This window comes from Myotis lucifugus, unplaced genomic scaffold (assembly GCF_000147115.1).
Source record: "Myotis lucifugus unplaced genomic scaffold, Myoluc2.0 scaffold_48, whole genome shotgun sequence".
Taxonomy (NCBI): domain Eukaryota; kingdom Metazoa; phylum Chordata; class Mammalia; order Chiroptera; family Vespertilionidae; genus Myotis; species Myotis lucifugus.
The window spans coordinates 3,511,250-3,530,562 of record NW_005871096.1 but is presented as its reverse complement, the minus strand read 5'-3'; the positions used below and the strand labels follow the sequence as shown (position 1 = coordinate 3,530,562).

At 39.8% G+C, this 19,313-nt stretch overlaps 1 protein-coding gene across 1 annotated transcript in view; it reads left to right on the top strand.

The window, feature by feature from the left end:
- Positions 1-19,313, top strand: part of LIMCH1 (LIM and calponin homology domains 1) — an 81,029-nt gene that overhangs the window by 44,495 nt on the left and 17,221 nt on the right. The window contains 7 exon segments of the mRNA XM_023753667.1: positions 3,958-4,039; positions 5,326-5,489; positions 9,482-9,587; positions 13,135-13,175; positions 14,863-14,943; positions 18,220-18,312; positions 19,243-19,307. Coding sequence (XP_023609435.1) covers positions 3,958-4,039; positions 5,326-5,489; positions 9,482-9,587; positions 13,135-13,175; positions 14,863-14,943; positions 18,220-18,312; positions 19,243-19,307 — 632 coding nt within the window.

Here is a 19,313-nt window from a genome sequence, read left to right as displayed (position 1 = left end):
TGAGCACAAAAGTAACAAGTCTTCAAGATAGAGTATCCAGACATAAGTTCATTAAACTGGCTTTGGGGATTTCCCTTGATTACGTATAGTCAATAGATATTACAGAATACAGAAAATTATAAAGAAAATATAAAGTACCTATTACTCCAGCCACTCAAAAATTGGTACTAAGGTTTTTTAAAATGTGTATCCTCTTTTGTCAGTGCATATGAAATATTTTTAATATATTTTTGTTGATTTCAGAGAGAAAGGGAGAGGGAGAGAAAGATAGAAACATCAATAATGAGAATCACTGATTGGCTGCCTCCTGCCCTCCCCACACTGGGGATTGAGCCCACTGTGCTGACCAGGAATTGAACCATGACCTCCTGGTTCATAGGTTGATGCTCAACCACTGAGCCATGCTGGCTGTGCTATAAAATATTTTTAAATGGGCTCATGTTATTCAAATTGCATTGTGGTTTGCTTTTTCTCTTCATTTATCTTGAATATTTTGCTAGTAATAGCCTGATTTTGATGACTAGTATGCATTTAAATTAAGCTTGAGAGTACACATTCCATAAATAATGCATATAACATGTGCTTACCTCACATAGATTATGTATCCGCTCTCTGTCAGATACTGTGCTGGGCCAGTGCTTCCCCCACCTCCAGAACCTGGACTGACTGGAAAGCCCTAAGATGGAGTGATGGCTGGAGCAGTCTGGTCTCGAGCTGCCCTAGGAAGTAGAGACTTAGCTAAATGCCTCCTAAAAGATTCCAGGGTTTTTGAAGAATAAATGGATGAGAAGTAGAATGGGAAGAATGAGGTAGAATGGATGACAAGGAAAGGGAACGGAAAAGGCAGTTTGAATCATTTCAGCAGTAACCTTGGGACCCTCAGGTTCTAGATTGCTTCTTCCTGATCAAAACTTTGACGTCCCTGGGGACAGCTTGAAAGTGGGCGTGACTCCCAGCCCAGACGATGGGACACTGCGGTTACCGGCACAGGGCAGGGTTCCCACATCCCCTACCGACTAGCAGTGGGATCCCGGGTAAGTCGGCCTCCTGGGCCTCACTTTCCTCTCCTGTGTAAAGGGAATCATGTTGGTCCATACCTTATAAAGCCTGTTCTGACAATTGAGTGAGATAATCCATGTCAAGTGACCTCTAAAAATGCTGACATATGGTAAATGCAGGAAATATTGATCGTGGCTACAGTATCCACAGTGTGTAACCTTGAAATCATCAGGGGAGATAAATTGGTTCGTCTTGGAGCTCAGTATGTGAGAGTTAAGCCACATAGAAATGCATTCAGAAATGTGAGAATTCTTGAAAGGGGGAGTTCTCCATTAGTCTCGCATAAGTAAAATGTTGCTGGAATGTGCTGGAATGCTAAGTGAGGTCATGCTTGAGAATTTTGTCTCCTTTATAAGTGATGTCTAAAGGACTTGAGTAGTCTTATGGCATTGATTCCAAGCAGCACGCTTTCCACATTTGAGCATCTCTGAATCAAGATGCCTTATAAGCAATAGTGTGTCATATTTAACAGACTGTTGTTTTTTTCTTAGTAGTACCTAAAATAATACAACTTAAAATTGATGGCATCTGATATTTAATAAAATACGTCCATTTTTTTTGTTCATTTTGGGGCTGGGCAGGCTTTGGCCTGCTTTTTTTTTTTTTTTGTAGTTATTTTATTTCTAGTAATTGGAAACACCAGTATTCTCAAGAGCATCATTCATCAATGTTTAACTACAAATTTGTTTCCCAACCTCAGATAGTTTTCTATAATCTAAGCCATTTGTGGGGGGAAACCGAAAAATCAGTATTTCTGTCAGTGTTTTATATATTAATGTCATAAAACAAAAAAACACTATCATATATTAAAATTCCTATGTGTGTGTGGGGTGAGCACTTTACTTATAAACCCGACTTATTCTTTTGTAATGCTCAACTGATTGATCATCAAATGCTACTATCATATTAGTAATTAATATAACAATGTAAACACACATTTATACATACATGTAACAAATATAATAAGAGAGTGTTCCATTTATTTAACTATTTTCACTCATTAAATCTCTTAAAAAGATTCAATTCAGGCTTGTTGACATATTAAAAAGTTACAAAGTTCATTAATGAATATAAATTCAGTGCTATTTCCTGCCTATGGCTTTAAAGGTGCATTTTAATTTAATATTATGTTCTTCTAAAATTGATACATGGCTATCCATCATTAGAAAATGCCCATCTAATTATGAAGATTTTAAAACTACCTCATCCTCCAAAAGAAAAGGCACCTTTTGCCACTAGATACTGTTGTAAAATCTTTTAGAAGCTTGAAAAGCATATTACTTAAAGTTGTGTATTTTTTACACTTAAAAATTTGCAAATAATTTTTATTTTTTAACGGTTTATTTTCTAATTTTTTATTGTGGTAAAATACAAACAACAAAATTTACTATCTTGACCATTTTAAGTGTACATTCAGTAGTACTATGTAGGCATCATATGTCTATACAGTATACACTTTTAAACAACATTATGTAACAAATATTTTCACATATCATTAACTATTGTTCAATATCCTTTTATGATTGCACTAGAGGCCTGGTGCACAAATTTGTGCACAGATGGGGTCTGGCCAGCCCACCCTGATAGGGGCTGATCTGGCTGGGCAGGTTTGGGGGAGGGGCCCAGGCTGTGGGCCGGTCCCACCCTCTGGTCGAACTTTGGTGGAACTCCTGGTCGAGGGGACAATTTGCATATTACCCTTTTATTATATAGGATGATATTTTCTTTTTTGAACAACTATTCCTTAATTGTTGGGCATTTAGGTTGTTCCAAATTCTTTTAATGTTATGGAATATCAAGCGTAACACTGATACACTTGAGGTACTACTGAGAAACATGAGCATCATGGTGATGTGCCAAGTGAATTAGACAGCAAGATCCAAACCAGAGAGATTCCTAGCTGAAAAAACATAAAGGAATGATGGATATGAAAAATATTGTGTTAAAGTCTTGGTAGGACTTGGTAAATGATGGACACTCATGAGGCCTGAGTCAAGAAACACCTCAATGTTTAATTTGTGTGATGGGGAAAATTAATGCCACAAACAGAAATCATCGATTTGGAAGAGAGGCTTGTTGGAGGGTAACATTTAGCATGACATTTACCATGACCATGATGGTAGGTCAGCTGAACTGAAGCTTTGATGGGCTCTAAGGGTTAAAGATTTAAGTACAAGTCATAAATGAATAAAGAATATAATGGTGAACCCATGGCAATAATTGATACATTTGAGGTGACTCCACACAGGTGGAGGAAAAGCATTGAAGTTTTCAGGAGTGACCCACGTTTTTATGAAAAGAAAAGGACCAAGAATCAGTAAGAGAAAAGTTGAGAGAGAGAGAGAGAGAAAATGAGAACTCAGGTAATTGGGTTGTTGAGAGCCCAGAAGGAAGAGATCACTAAGAATAAATTCCACAATGCTAAGAACCACAGGCATCTATGCTGAAGACAAGCTATGGAGAGGTTAACTGTAATCTTAACAAAAATAGTTTTTCCCCACTGGTGATAGGACCCTAAGCCAACATTAGAGACATTTGGGGGCAAGTGGGTGGTAACTATGATTTTGAAAATTTTGTGGTGAAAAGAAGAAAAAGGGAATGTGCATCTGAGGCCATCTGAGGAGGTGGGCAGGTGGGCAGTGGGTGTGGGTGTGGGTGTGCCCTTGTACTGTGCTGCTGCTTCAGTACCTCCCTTCTCCTTCCCAGCTTGTCTGCTTCCACAAAGCCAGCCCTCCACCAGAAAGCTGCCTAAGAAATAGGAAAAAAATGCATGCATATAGGCAACTCGCCTTGTTTGCCTAAATAGTATTATTTGAAAAAAAAGAAAGAAATCCTCTACCTTTTTACAACCTTCAAAGGAATTATTTATTCAAGGGGGGATAAAAATCTTTTTTTCAGGCAACCACTGAGGAAATGGAACCCAACAGCCAAGATGAGAAAGATGGTGAAAACCTAAAAGAAGGGAATACAGAACTTACAGGTTTGTTTCCTAACAGACTAGTTTTAAGGTAAATCATGATAACTCTTAAGATATAACAGTCAAGAAATAGAGTCAAGAATTCTTCCTAAATGAGCCACAGAAAGGTAGACTCTAAAACTGGTGTGGGGTTGTGCTGCCACCTAGAGGCTTCCTGGGGAAATTCTGACTATGATTTATCTGGCGCTAAAAACCTTGCTTTGCTTTGTTTTCTTGAAAGTGTATCTCCATCCTCATAAATAAGATTATATGGCCCCAAATAAATAATGGTAAAAACTGAGGGTCCTATTTTAACACACAGTAACAGCAATACATGAGACAGATTAAAAATATATATCAGCCCTGGCCGGTTTGGCTCAGTGGATAGAGCGTCGGCCTGCGGACTAAAGGGTCCCAGGTTTGATTCCGGCCAAGGGCATGTATGTACCTTGGTTGTGGGCACATCCCCAGTCGGGGGCGTGCAGGAGGCAGCTGATCGATGTTTCTCTCTCATTAGTGTTTCTAACTCTCTATCCCTCTCCCCTCCTCTCTGTAAAAAATCAATAAAATATATTTAAAAATATATATATATCATAAAATAGACACTGAAATAATAAAGCTGGTGAATAGTTTAAATTAATAGTTAGAAAGAATAAAGTAATGCCACAGATAGGAATATTTCTTGAACGAATGCTTTTCAATATTTTCAACACATTTCTTATTTTGATAAACATAAAAGCCTTTCACCCTCCTCCAATTCCAAATTAGTTTTAAATGGCATGTTAGAATAAGTGAACTGTCATTACTAAAAATTCCAAACTAGATTATACCCCCTCATTCTGATAGGCCCCCCAGTGGGTGACTTTTCCACCCACTTTAGAGTGTGCCTACTTCTCTATATATCAAAGGGCACTTTGTTTTCATTGCATTGTGTATACTATGCAATCCTCAACACATCCCAGTTATGAACCTGTGGTGATAAGAAGGAACATTGGGATACAGAAGGAAGAGTCAGGCTGCCACACAGTCCTTTGGATGGAAACTCTGGAGATGTTCGCCCACCCAGCCCACCTATCAGAATATTTCGTGCCAGCATTTTGTCTCGTGCAGTGTTATTCCTATGCAAACTCTGGCTCTTATCAAGAACTTAACGTTTTTCACAGTGGGATTCTTCGATGTGTTTTATGTTGCTGGGTGTTTTTATAATAGCATGGAAGAGCCTAGAGAATACTGGCATCTTTGGCTCCTTTATACACCTTGTCACATGGTCATTCAACTTCTTTAAGTTTCTGACTGTAACTCCATTTCAGAGCCACAGCATTTTACGACTACTGTGACTCGGTGCAGCCCGACCGCGGCCTCCGTGGAGTTTTCCTCCAGCCCCAAGCTGAGGAACGATGTGCCAGAAGAGAGAGACCAGAAGAAACCGGAAAATGAAATGAGTGGGAAGGTGGAGTTGGTGCTGTCACAAAAGGTGAATTGCGCCGTGGATTAAAGCAGTTACATTTACATGAGCATGGCTTCACAGGGCCGTGGGCTGCCACTGGGACACTTGTTCATCATGAGGACTTAGTTTCTCTTCTCATCTTTTTTCTGTCTTTAACCTGTATTTTTCTAAATGCAAATATACTAGATGTTCATTGTAAATAATTGAAGTACATGCAGAAAGATGGATGCATTAGCCCACGTGGGTTGCTGTGAGGGAGTACCACAGAAGGGATGGCTTAGAAACGACAGACATTTATTTCTTACAGTTCTGGAGTCTGGGATGTCCAAGATCAAGGCAGATTTGGTGTCCAGTGAGAACACACTTCCTAGTTCACAGATGGACTTCTCATGTGTCCTCACTTGACAGAAGAGAGTGAGGGAGCTCCCTAGGGTCTCATTTATAAGGGCACAATCCCACTCATGAGAGTTCTGCCCTCATGACCTAAACACCTACCAAAGACCTTTCATACTGTTACCTTGGGGGTTAGGATTTCAACATATGAAGTTTGGGAGGCACAGACATTTAGTCTATAGTATATATTTTTTAAATTTATATTTATAGTGATGTACACATAAATATGTAATAAATCTATCAAGTAATATATGTACATTTATTTAAAATGAACTATAAATAAACATAGACATAAAGTAAGAGTGAGAAAAAGTCACAGAAACCTACCTCTCTACTAGTAATAATTGGTGTATATATATATATATATATCCCACATTCAAAGGCTGTTAAATTGCGTTGTTTACCCATATCTTCAGAAAAAAATCACTTCTGTCGTGGTAAACAACCTGCTTCCCTATTTATAATGGTCTGGCCCTCTAGCAACTTTAGCACGAAATTATAGCTAATTTGCCTACAAATGTCAGGTGTTCATAATAATCTGGCCACTCAGTGTATATATGCATTCTTTCTACATATATTAAATTTTATTTAAACAATCAATTATAATTATGAATAATTAGATGTGTATTTTAATGTGATATTCACATAAGTTATAAAGCTTTAAAGTTAGGTTTTGGTTTGTTGTGTATGAGCATGATTATTCTCAGCTCACTAAAGATTCTCCTTTCCATATTTAACTATTTTATAGCAGCACACTTCTGATGCCTCCGGATTTGAACAAGGAAATTGGAAACTTATTATTCTGATATAATGGGTGTTAACATCTTTTTGTAATTAACTTTCTTCTTTGTTTGGAGTCTCATTCTCTTCATAGTAATTTTTTTGTTTTCAGGCAGAGTCTAAAAGTTTTCATCTTTTATACCAATTGTTCTCAACCTTGGCTACCTTTTAGAACTTAAAAATATGCCAAGCACACTCCAGCTCAGATAAATCAGAATTTCTGGGGGCAGGGCCCAAGCACGTGTATTTTTAAAAGCTCCCCATGATTCAAATGGGCCACCAAGGTAGGGAACCACTGACTTGCCTATGGGCATACTGCCTGTGGTGATATTTCAACTTTAAAACTTAACCCTAAATTTTGATTTGACTTTAAAGTGAAAATTTTACCACTTATACATCTGGTTCTTCCATCATTTAGTCAACCAATATTGACTGTGTACCTACTATGTGCCAGGCACTGTCTACTATGTATTAGACAGTGGCTATTCAACGGTGACCAAGACGGGGCCCCTGGCCTTAGGGAGCTGAGAGTGCCGTGTCCTTGGTAGAGTCTCGGAAATGCCTATGGCCTTGATGCCTTTTGGAAATTTCTGGCTCTAGCTCCCCCCTTTTTATACATAGAGAATTAAAGAATGGTCTGGAGGCCTTGAAAGAGGAACTAAACTGTGGGAAAACATTGGGGGCAGGCAGGATTTCCTATCTTTGCAGGTTTTGCCTGATCTATGTTACACTTCATTATTTAGTATTCTTCCAAGTTGACTTTTTGTTCCATTTAAATCTAAACTGAAAGGAGAACTCTACTTCATAGCTAGAATTTTTTTTAATCAAACAGAATGAATGTCATAACTAAAGAATGTTCTTCTGCATACCTTGTCTGTGAACCTCACTTGTGAGCCATCTTTGGACCACAAGTGTCACATCTACCCTGTGGAAAAATTGTTTTCAGGGTCTTAACTCTGTGTGTGTGTGTGTGTGTGTGTGTGCGCGCACGCGCAGTTTGTTGTGTTTGGTTGTTGTTGTTCTTGTTGTTGTTGTTTGGGTGTTGTTGTTTTTTTATCAATTGGTACCAAGTACATACAGCCCCTGAATTCTGTTCTATGGACTCCAGGTTAAGAATTTCTGCTAGTTGATTAACAAATGGTATAATGGTCTTTGAACACACTGCTTTTCTTACACCATGTGAATTTCTTTCCTTTCTCCTTTCTCTCCTGTACAGTTAGCTCTTAGAAAAAAGGAGAGAGGTGATCACTGTGGCTGCAACAATTTTTACTTCACTTGAGAGTGTTGCCAAGTGCCCATGCACACACACTGATCTTTTTATATGGTGGTCATTTTGAGTGTTTCTGCTGACTATGAACTGTTTCATTTACAACTGGGCATTAGCTGAAACATGTTTTTATCTGACTTAAATATAGGGGAGATGGTATGAGGTCAGGATGTGAGGGTTGTCAACTTATTGCATGTTTAATTAATACTGAAGTTCATTTAGCTATCTGGTTGACTTATCTAATGTAGAATGAAGTGATTAAATGTATTTTCTTCAGGATTCCACTAGAGTTGGATATATTATTTATAAGAAAAAATAGGTGCCCAGCTAACGTGGCTCAGTGGTTGAGCATCAACCTATGAATCAGGAGATCACGGTTCGATTCCCTGTCAGGGCACATGCCCAGGTTGCAGGCTTGATCCCCAGTAGGGGGCGTGCAGGAGGCAGCCGTTCAAATGATTCTCTCTCATCATTGATATTTCTATCTCTCTATCCCTCTCCCTTCCTCTCTCTGAAATCAATAAAAATATATTTAAAAAGAAAAAATAGAATCCTATCAAGAAGAAATTGTAGACATTAAATCATCCTGAGGACCAAATCATAGATCAGCTTATGATGAACACTGGTCTCTCTATAACCTCACTTGCCTTATTGGCCATCAAATGAATCTGTTGGGAACCCAGCCTCCAGCCAGAGTGAATCAGAGGAAGTCCTGTACGCAGCTGGAAGGACATGAACTGATCCACCTCTGCTCCTCATTCAGATCTTTGCTCAGAGTCTACTGATTATTATTTTAGACATTAGTTTGGTAATCTGGTCTCTCAGTAATCAGTTGATAAGAAATAACAAATCAGAAAGAAAGTGTTTCTACCAAAGGCCATTCAGATTGGGAGAAACAAGATGAAATTAAATAGCAATAACAAGAAAATTCTACTTTTACAAAACAAATGTAAGAATTTGTAAATTGGGGACTATTTACCATAGGACAAGTAATCTAACATGCCTCAAAACCCCTAAGGGCATCATTGCTATGGAGCTGTTTGATGATGGCTATTGATGGCTATTTATAATAATGCTTCTATGTCAACAGGCAAAGTATATTATCTTTAATGTGTTTTGCATGAATTTGATGGGGGCTTGTGTAGTGTCTGAGAATAATGTCCATTAGAAGGTAATATTACCTTAGTATTTAGCACTTATGTAGTAAGGGGGTATTTTTTAGTCTTATATGGGACATCTTACATCCTGACATTATGTAGCATCAGGGAGAGACTGTGTGGTTTATCAATAAGAAAATGAGACAGAATCCCAAAGATGGAATACTATCATCTGGGTTTGGGAAAAAAGTGATCATGAAATTTTTATATGCTCTCATTTGATACCTCTGGAAAATTGACCTCTACATTAAAGTAGAAAAGCACGAATGGGGATAGAAAAATGGGGCCAATTTTCCATTTAAAAGTTAGATGTTTGGGCTTACTGACTTATGTGATTGCCGTGGATTCTTTCATTTTATTTTGCCTGTGTCTTTGCTAATAGACAATCCTTGCCATGTTTGTGTCCATTGCTCCTGACCCAGGTGGTAAAGCCAAAGTCTCCAGAACCAGAAGCAACCCTGACGTTTCCATTTCTGGACAAAATGCCTGAAACCAACCAGTTACATTTGCCAAATCTCAATTCTCAAGGTAAAGAGAAGGAAATGCTTTATTTTAGTCCTACATGTTCTCCTGGGCCCATCTGCAGTGAAATATTACTTCATGTGAATGAGGATTACTTCCTTTATGTTGATGTCCCTTTGGCCATAGTGTTTGCAGAGCCCGGTGGCTAGATTACTGATTTCAGAATAGAATTCTGGGGCTACATTCTCTGTGGCCCAGCCAAGGACCTCAGCTGCCAAGACCATTTTGCCAGCCGGGCACCATAGGCATGATAAGGCCTACACAAGTATTTGGTTCCTTAAAATAATTTTATTGTCTCTAAAATGGGAAAAAATAAATAACTTTAACGAAAAGTTTATAATCTTAATATTATATCAATTCCATTAATTGTTAATTATGTAGTCTTTATAAAATATCCACTTGACAATAATTTTAGAAGAAAGTCAGACTTTCTTACTTCATAATAATTGCTGGGTGTGCACCGAGAAATTATTCCACGTTGTAGGTTAAATGTATTATTCATAAGCAAAAACTTTAATCTTCCCCAAAACTGTTATAGCAAGAATAGATGTGTATATACAGTAGGTCCTCGGGTTACGTCGGAGAGCCAACGTAATGCGATTTTTGCCGTAAGTCGGAACCCACCTACATAAGCACCTCCGTCACTCACATGGAGCACAGACACAGAAGTAATGAAGTGAAACAGTAAAAAAAAATGTGAAAGAAAGATAACAATTCCTGACCTTTACTTGTGGGTAACAAATAATAAAAAACATAAAGCACATTTGTACATACGTCGAAATGACAGAACTTTTTTTTTTAATAAATAAATGGGAGATGGCGATGTAACCACAAAATGACATACTTCGAGTTTGACATAACCGGCGGACTGCCTGTATATATATTAAATACATGTATATGCTGAGGGTATATTTTACTATGTTTCATATGTTTGATATAATGTGTGGAGGGGTGGCCTCTAAAAAGATAGGAGTTTAGGGCCTATGGGAGTTGTAAAAGGCACTGACCACTGCAAATGTCTATGTGTCATGTGACACATAGTATCTTTTAGGTACTATGTCATTTGTACCTTTTAGGCCATGTATAGGTTGTGAGTTTATCCTGTACTATTTAAAAGCCCAACTTGAACCCTTTATCCTGGTGAGACATCTAGATGCCCACAGTCACCCCAAAAGGAGCCTTAGTGATGAGAGCAGTAGGGGGATGTCCTAAGAAGTCCATGATCCATAGGGACTATTCTTCAGAACAGACCACTGGGCTTTACTGGTGTGAGTTCTCTCTAGACATGAAAAAGCTAAGCTCCAGAAGCAAGAACTGTAAGGTATCTTGCTTTTCTTTTTTACTATACTTTCCCCAGTTTATTTTATAGATTGAGCAGTCCAGGCAAAGGGAAGATAGTATAAGCATATTGTGGCTGGGGATTCACTTTTTTTTTTTTACAAGGGTGGTCAGCTGTTTGGGGTAGAATCTGAGTTGGCTTCCATTAACCTTTGTTGAGGGCTGAGAGATAAGTTGGGCTCTCTCTACATAACAGGGAAGTAGTTGGGAAGGAATTTATCGGAACATGCACTGATGAGCACTAGTTTCTTAATGTGGAAACAAGTTCAATACTGTCTTCAAAACATGTATTTTAAATGTTTTGGTCCTACTGAAGGGAATTGACAAAAATAGTCCTATAACTAGGCCAGCAATTGGCCATATTTAGACAAATTTAAATTCTGCCCTATTCCTAACTCTTTGTCATTGTGCAGATAAGGAATGCAAAGAGGAAATTGTTATTTTTAAGGCATAATAGTTTTGTTGTCTGGTTCATGGAAGCTGTAATAACAGCTGCAGGCTCTGGAGACAGAACACACGGGTTCCAATCCTTACTCATTCAGATCTTACCTGTGAGCTCTTCCCCACCAAGTTCTCCGGAATCTCTAATCGTCACCTGTACACTAGAAATAATAACAGTACCAACCTCATAGGGGTATTGGAAGAATTAATTGAGATAAACCAAAAAAAGTGTTTAGCTCAACACAAGCACTCATAATAGAATCTGGTAACTATAGGATAGTAGCAAGATACCAGGCAGTAAAATATTATAAATGCTTTCCTTAAAATAAAGGGGTTTCTGTTGCAGAGATAGGACTTTAAGTAGTAATTTTCAAACATGATTATATGCCAGGGACCTGGGCAGGATGGGTTAAAGCACAGATAGCTGACCCCCCAGTCCCAGTCCCGCCAGGTCTAGGCTGAGGCCACAGTATTTGCAGAGTTCCCAGAGGGATATGATGCTGCAGATCCAGGGACCATACTCTGAAGACCACAGACTTGAAATATGTGTTTAAATTGTGCTCCAAAGACATCGCTGATAGATATAGAAATAACAGTAATATTTGTTTCGAATGTATAAATTCCTATCTTTCATGAAGCAAAAGGCCTCTAATAAATGTAATCTTAAAAGCTATGATTTGTCTTTATGTGGAGGGACAGGGAAAGTATAGGTCGTTGCCCAGATATAAAAAGGCAGTGCACCTGTAACTGACTAGTCTGAGGTCGCACCTCAAGTCCAAAGGAGCTATAGGTTTAAGAGGGGGAATCCGGGAGCCATACCTAGTACTCGCTCCCCCAGACAGTCTATCTCCCCCATTTCCATAAAGCCATCTGTTCGTAGGCTGAGCTTACAGGCCACTGGGCCCTAACGCTGTTCCACAGACTTCCCTTAAACATACACACATGCACAAATAGTCTTTAATTACTCTGAAAACCTTCATAAAATACATTTAAAGATGACAAATTTCCTTTTCTCAACTCTCCCAACAGTAGCAAGATACCTCAAATTGGTGTTTCAGGAAAATATGTGCACGTTAAAATGCATACTGGCTAGCTGTATTTCTTTTGTGCAAAAAAATCCATGTTGTGGGCAACCAATAATGTCTGGTATTTTTCTTCATTTCTGATCTCAGAGGGAAAAAATGCTTTGTTTCTGACACACAGTTAGCAAAGAGCTAGTTCTTTGATGTCAGTACCAGTTATACTAAAATTGGGGGGAAATTCACAGAATTTTACTTTGATTTTGAAAATCTAAAGAAATAATACTATTTACCTCTTTATTATCTTTTTCTTTAAAAAAACAACAACAAAGATTAGAAGCATTTACCAGGAACATGGTTCTCTTGTTAACTGTGTCACTCTCTTTATTTCCTGGTGACATTTGGCCTCTCTCTGTATGAAACTTCTCCATGTCAGACAAGGAGGGAACTGTCAATCAAGCCAGAATGCAAGGTGTATTAAAACCAGCACTAGTAGGAATAGATTTTGCTTCCTAGTGCTTAGTACTGGGTGCTAATTGATGTCATCAGTCTTCTTACACTGGTCCTGACTACTTTTGGTGATGGGTACCAACTGCTTCAGGGGTCTGCTTTATTCTGATCTTCTCATCCTCTTGGCTTACAAAAAAAATTGGTTTGAAGCTGACATAGGAGCCACACTCCACTGAGAGGATCAATGAGAAATACAGTACGAAGCTACTCACACTGTGTTCTTCTTTTTCTTTCTTCCTGTCCAGGGGATTCTCCCAGCAGTGAAAAGTCACCTGCAACTACACCTGTAAGTAACTCATGTTAAGGAGTGAGCTCATGCATTTAGTGTGATTTTAATTACAGAGTATTTGATTCACTTACAGAAGATCCCATTAAAAAAAAATGGGCTTCAAATGATTGTAAAAGAATAGGTGAAAGCCATGCATATGCTGCCAGGTGAATTAGGAAGATGTGGGTTATCATTATGCAGAGCTGTGATCTGGAAACAAAAGGGTAAGTGAGTCAGGGAAGTAAAATCTAAAAGAAGCAATTAAAATGCATGTGACAGTAGGAATTAGTATTAAAATATGCACTTTCTGTAAGCATTCGAAAATTTTTTTTTTATGAGAACAATCATTCAACATAGTTAAGTTGGCAGTAGGGCCCAGCCTGGACTCTTTCTGCAAGACCCAAGCTGTCTTTGTTGCGCCCCTTGTCGCAATCAGTACCTTGAGTAATAGTAACCACACATTTAGTTTTCAATTTTTTATTTCAGTGACATAAAATAAGCATTTGCTAGTTAAGGTGTCCAGACATGTGACACTGTCAAAGTCCATGCTGCTCGATTTTATCTGAACACTTTCTGCAGACCTGGCTCTTCTCTAAACTGGGTGTTTCCAGGGCTGAGCCTGTCACCCTTGCTCACCCTTGAAATTCCCGCCCGATTTGTAGAATTCAGTTCCTCTGTGGCTCAATCAACCAGCACAGAGCCCTTTGGGAGCAGCCGCAGAATCACCGTTGTGCCTCTGAATCTTCTCTGAACGTTATCTTCCTTGACTGTACCCCAGACTCTTCCCTTTCTCCCTAACTCTCCCACCCTCACCTCACTTTTTCTTTCAAGATTCCCAAGCCGTTTTAAGTGTCTCCCCAAATTACCCCGTCAAGGGGAAGGGAGGAAGTACAGTTATTGGGGAACCTGGTTTGCCTCAGCACCTGCTCTGGGCGATGGGGGAGCCAACTTTCAACACTGCAGCCCCCCTTTTGCTGATTCCCCAGGGACCGGCTAGGATTTCTCCCCCACACCCCCACCCTCCCGGACCCTCTCAATCTTATACCCTGTGGCCTGGGTGTCCGCTTTGACTCGTGCATTTTTCTCCCATTATTTCTGTTCACTGACTTGGTTCCCAAACTCACAAAAAACTTTCTTAAAAGACAAAAAAAGAGTCTGACTGTTTGCTGTGTGGGTTCCACAGCAGGGGCTCCCCACTGCCTGATCTCAGGGGACACTGGTGGGCAGTGGTGAGTGGTTAGAGAAGGCCAGTGTGGGCAGCAGCAGCGGCCTAAGAAATGATGCAGTTCCACAGTGCGGCAAGCATCACTTCTCACCAAACGCAGCTCTGCTGACATAAGCGGTCCCATTTGCCCGGACCCGGGATCAATATGCAGAATGAGTATCTTACGCTCCCGAGCGTGAATACATTTAAGAAATCGCTTCTAAAAGAAATGAAGCAAAAGCCTGCCCGTGCCAGGGGCTAATTACTTCATGTTTTCATTAGCTCCCAAAAGGTTCACAGAATCCTATCAGCCTCTTGGAAGGGAACCAAAGAGGGACTAAGATTAAATAGCGGTGCTGCCAACAAAGAGGACCTTTAGATAAACGAAGGCTCTGCTAGTTGTGTCCATCGGGTGCCGCCCATAGGCTACTCGTGTCCCTCGCCCTGGCCAGGCCTTGAGGACGTGGCTCAATTCTGATCATGTTTTTATTTTCTAAGCAGTTCAAGTTCTGGGCATGGGACCCGGAAGAGGAGCGCAGGCGACAGGAAAAATGGCAGCAGGAGCAGGAACGGCAGCTCCAGGTAAGAACTGCGTTCGCTGCCTTTTTTTTTTTTTCTTTTCTTTTTTTTTTTTATGCTCTCTTAATTTCTGTCGTATTAAATAGACTTTTAGCACAGGAAAAACATGGAATTGAATTCTTCTTAGAAATCAGTGAGTCTGTTAGTTCATTTTGCAGATATAATGCCCTGTGTCTAATTCCTCATACCAGAGGTTATATGGATGAACACAAGGAAAAAGCATTTCACTTAAAAAAAATTTTTTTTAACTTCCAAATATTGATTAATGGCCAACTCAGGCAGTCCTCACCTCCTTTGTTATCAATAAAATTCCAGTTCCAGTAGCAGTGGAAATGAATTGTCAACAGCTTTTTTGTTGTTGTTAATCCTCACCCGAGGATATTTTTCCATTGATTTTTAGAGAGAGTGGAAGGGAGTGGGGAGACAGAGAAAGAGAAACATCCATGTGAGAGAGACACAGGGATTGATCGCCTCCCGCATGTGCCCCAACCAGGGCCTGCAATCGAGGTGCGTGCCTTGATCAGAATGGAGCTGGGGCCCTTCAGTCCACAGACCGATGCTCTATCCACTGAGCCAAACCTGCTAGGGCTATTAAAAGCACTTCGAAAGCATCCATGTGAAATCAAATTTAGCCTGGCTCTTGTTTCTTAAGTAGAAATATTTGCTCCATCTTTGAGTAAAAACTTTCATTTCTAGAAAAATTCTGGAAGTAAATGGCTCATGTGCCTACTTGTTTTATGCCATGTTTGTTGGGTAACAGGGCTTCAAAAAGGAACCTAGTAACCTTAGGAAGTAGCCTCTGCTGAGTCCTTGAGTTGTGCCAGGATCTGTGGTTGGTGTTTGACGTCTTTTATCTAATTTAATTCTCATAAAACTCTTCAGAGTATATCTCATTAGCCCCCATTTGCAATTGAAGAAACTAAGACTCAAAGAAGTTAAATTAATAGCTCAAGGTCACCCAACTAACAAGGGTTGAACTTGGTTTCAAATCCAAGTTTGATGACTTTAAAACTCATGTTCTTTCCATGATACCCCCAGTAGTACTGATTTTACCCCCCCAAAAAAAATCATAAATAAAAATCATTTTAAATCTCATTCATTTTCATGGCTTTCTGCTGCTGTGTAGAAAGCAATGCTCCATGCAAGTTTATTTTACCTTTTTAAAAAATATTTTTGTTTTAATCCCTTTGGCTTACTTCCCAAGGGGCAGGAGCAGATCCATTTAGATAGCCAGCTATTTGTAGTGTGGCTTTAGGTCTGCCAGTTAAATTTTACACTTTTCAAAACTGCATGGAGGTAAATCTTCACTATCAAAACATTAGTAAGAACCAGATTCAGCAGTCACACTGGGACTTCTGGGGCCTTTGGAAGAGAGAGGCCAGACCAGCCCCAGCCATCTGCTGTTCTCTCGGAAATCAGGAGCCCATTTTCCAGCTGAGAGATGCACAGCCCAGAGTCAGGGAATCCACAGAGCACAGATAGCAGGCAAGTGCGCGGGCCACGCGGCACCCTGTCTGTTATCCTCTGGAAGGGGACCACGGTTACAGATGTGGGCATATGGCTCCTTCCTGCCCCACCGAGTTGTTACCCAGTGTGGTGGCATGGTGGGCTGTGGGCTTTGGGAAAAGGTGTTTGTGGGGAAATAGGGGTGGGGGGGGGGGGCAGACGTACGTCTTTCACGCCCGCATTACAGGTATCAGTGCATCCTTTTGGGGAGGGGAGCACGTGATGTGAGCTTCTAGAACCAATGAACCTAAAATGCTTCACTTGCTTTTCAGCTTTTGTGAAGTTTTGAGGTCTGTTTTCTCTATTTGAAAAGCCCCTGAAGTTCCTCTCTAAAACTTTTACAATGTTAGGTTTTATAGTGGTAGGTGTTTGTAACAAAACCTTTATCTGGAAAGAAAAGCCCGCCAGGGGTTGGCCAACCATGGCTTTGCCAGAGCATTCACATGAGCACCAGGCTCTCGCAATCCCAATACAGCCCTTCCGCTCCTAAGATAACGGCACAACAGGTAAGGTCTGGAGGAGATCCCAGCGCCTCCCCAGGAGGATAGGAGCCCAGACTTGTTTGAGCCTCAGAGAGAGGTTTGGCAATAATTAGCCTAAAGTATTTGACTGTTATGTCATACTGATTCCTTTGTCTCCGTCAAGTCAGGGATGCCATCCCCAAGCATTCAGGGGTGTCAGTTCTCATTTTAGGCATTAATTTTCATTGCCATTTATTCATTTCTTCCAGTCAGCGGTCAGGAACTCTGGTCACATTTTCAAAGCTGTTCTTATTCACAGTATTTTATTTTTTCCCCCCAGAAGTGGTGACTAGTGTTGTATTCTTTCTGGAAACAAGAAATGGCAGTTCTGATACTGAAGCCTTCTAGTGGACTGTTTAAAAGCTACTCTTAATTCAGAAGTTACTTAAAGCTAGGGACATTGCATTTGGGTACAATGGCTTCAAGCAAAGAGTAATTTGACTACTCAACTAATTACCATCTTGCCCACTTTGGACCTTTCTGCAGGATTCGTTTTTTTACCCTTTATTAAACTCTCCCAGCAGCAAACATATTTCTCTTAGCAGAATGGCAAAACTAGTGGTTTAGCTAACCTCCTAGGACAAAACTCAAGTGAAGGAAGAGTTTAGAATCTTTCAATCTTTTCATCTTTTCTCTTTTCGTAAGGAAATGCCTACTCATATCTGAAAAACAGTTCTACAAAACAACAGCAGAAAATACACAATGGGGCCCTAACTGGTTTGGCTCAGTAGATAGAGCGTAGGCCTGCGGACTCAAGGGTCCCAGGTTCGATTCCGGTCAAGGGCATGCACCTTTGTTGCGGGCACATACCCAGTAGGGAGTGTGTAGGAGGCAGATGATCGATGTTTCTCATCAATGTTTCTAACTCTCTATCCCTCTCCCTTTCTCTCTGTAAAAAATCAATAAAATATATATATTTTAAAAATACACAATGGGGGTAAAGTAGATTTACAGTTGTGATAACACAAAACAGTTTTAAACTTGCATTATTATTTATTAATTACTGTATTATTTCCCATACGGACAACTGTAAGCCTACTTTTGCCCCCACCCTGTACTGTTCTCCCTGGGATTTTTAGGTTCCTAACCAGTTTGTGTACCACACAGTGCTCTTCCCCTTGTGTTACATGATGGGGTTAGATTCAGATTATTACAAGAAGATGGTCTCTCAACATGGTGGCTTTGAGGGGGGAATATCCCAATGATGCGTGCAATGGTCGGTTCAGAACAGTCTCTGGAAATTCTGTAACAGGAGAGATACCAGAAAGAGCAGGACAAGCTGAAAGAAGAGTGGGAAAAGGCCCAAAAGGAGGTGGAAGAGGAAGAACGCAGATACTATGAGGAGGTAGGAAATTCCCAAGAAGGAATTGGACCTTGTGGTCCTAGTTCCTCAGAGGCTATCAAGGCTCTTTGTGTCTGTGGTATGTGTGTACGTGTGGCTGTGGCTGATGATCTTCACCCATAGCAGAGCCCATCAACCGCTTTAAAAGAGTCGTATCCTGGAGGCACTAAAAGAGCAAAATTCCACCAAATTCAGTTTGTGATCGGGTGTGCTGAGTCATGGTCAAGGGTGACAATATAATTATATCTGATCTCAAGTCAGAGAGTCAGATTTTTGATTGATCTTAGAGAGAGGACATTAAAATATCAATGTCTTTGTTAGTGTGTTTGTTTGAGCAAACATGTTTGGTGGTGAATTAATTTTATGAGGATAATTTTGATAATCAAGACCAAATGAGTCTTACCACTTCACTCACTCTATGGTACTGAAGAGATTTAGTAAAGAGATTTGGTACAGTAGGCTGAGTGCAGTGCTAAGGAATGGTGGGGAGGGATATTTGGTTTTGTAGGTTTCATATTTTTTAGATGAACAAACCAGACCACGTTAGATAATTTAAAGGGAGCTACATTTTATCTATATTATCTAAAATTTGCTTATGATTAATAACATTGTGAATTTTATCTTCAATAATAATTTTTGTACATAATCCAATCCCCACAGCATTTCTAATAAGGCTTCTTGCATCTCACTAACTAATTAATTTGTGAAGACTTTGTTTTCCTATTAAATCAAATGCTAATTTCCAAATCATTGCCCGTAGAGAGTATTATCTGATTTATGTGCTTTTAGAAAATAAGACCTTTTTTTAATGCCCTGCTTGTGTGCATATAATTCTGATGTCTTTTTTCTAAAGTTCCTTAATGAAATTTTTCTCTTGACAAATATGATACTTGATTTTTCCCCCCTTTCATTACTTCCCGTTCTTCCTCTTAGGAGCGCAAAATAATTGAAGACACTGTGGTTCCATTTACTATTTCTTCAAGTTCCGCAGACCAGCTGTCGAC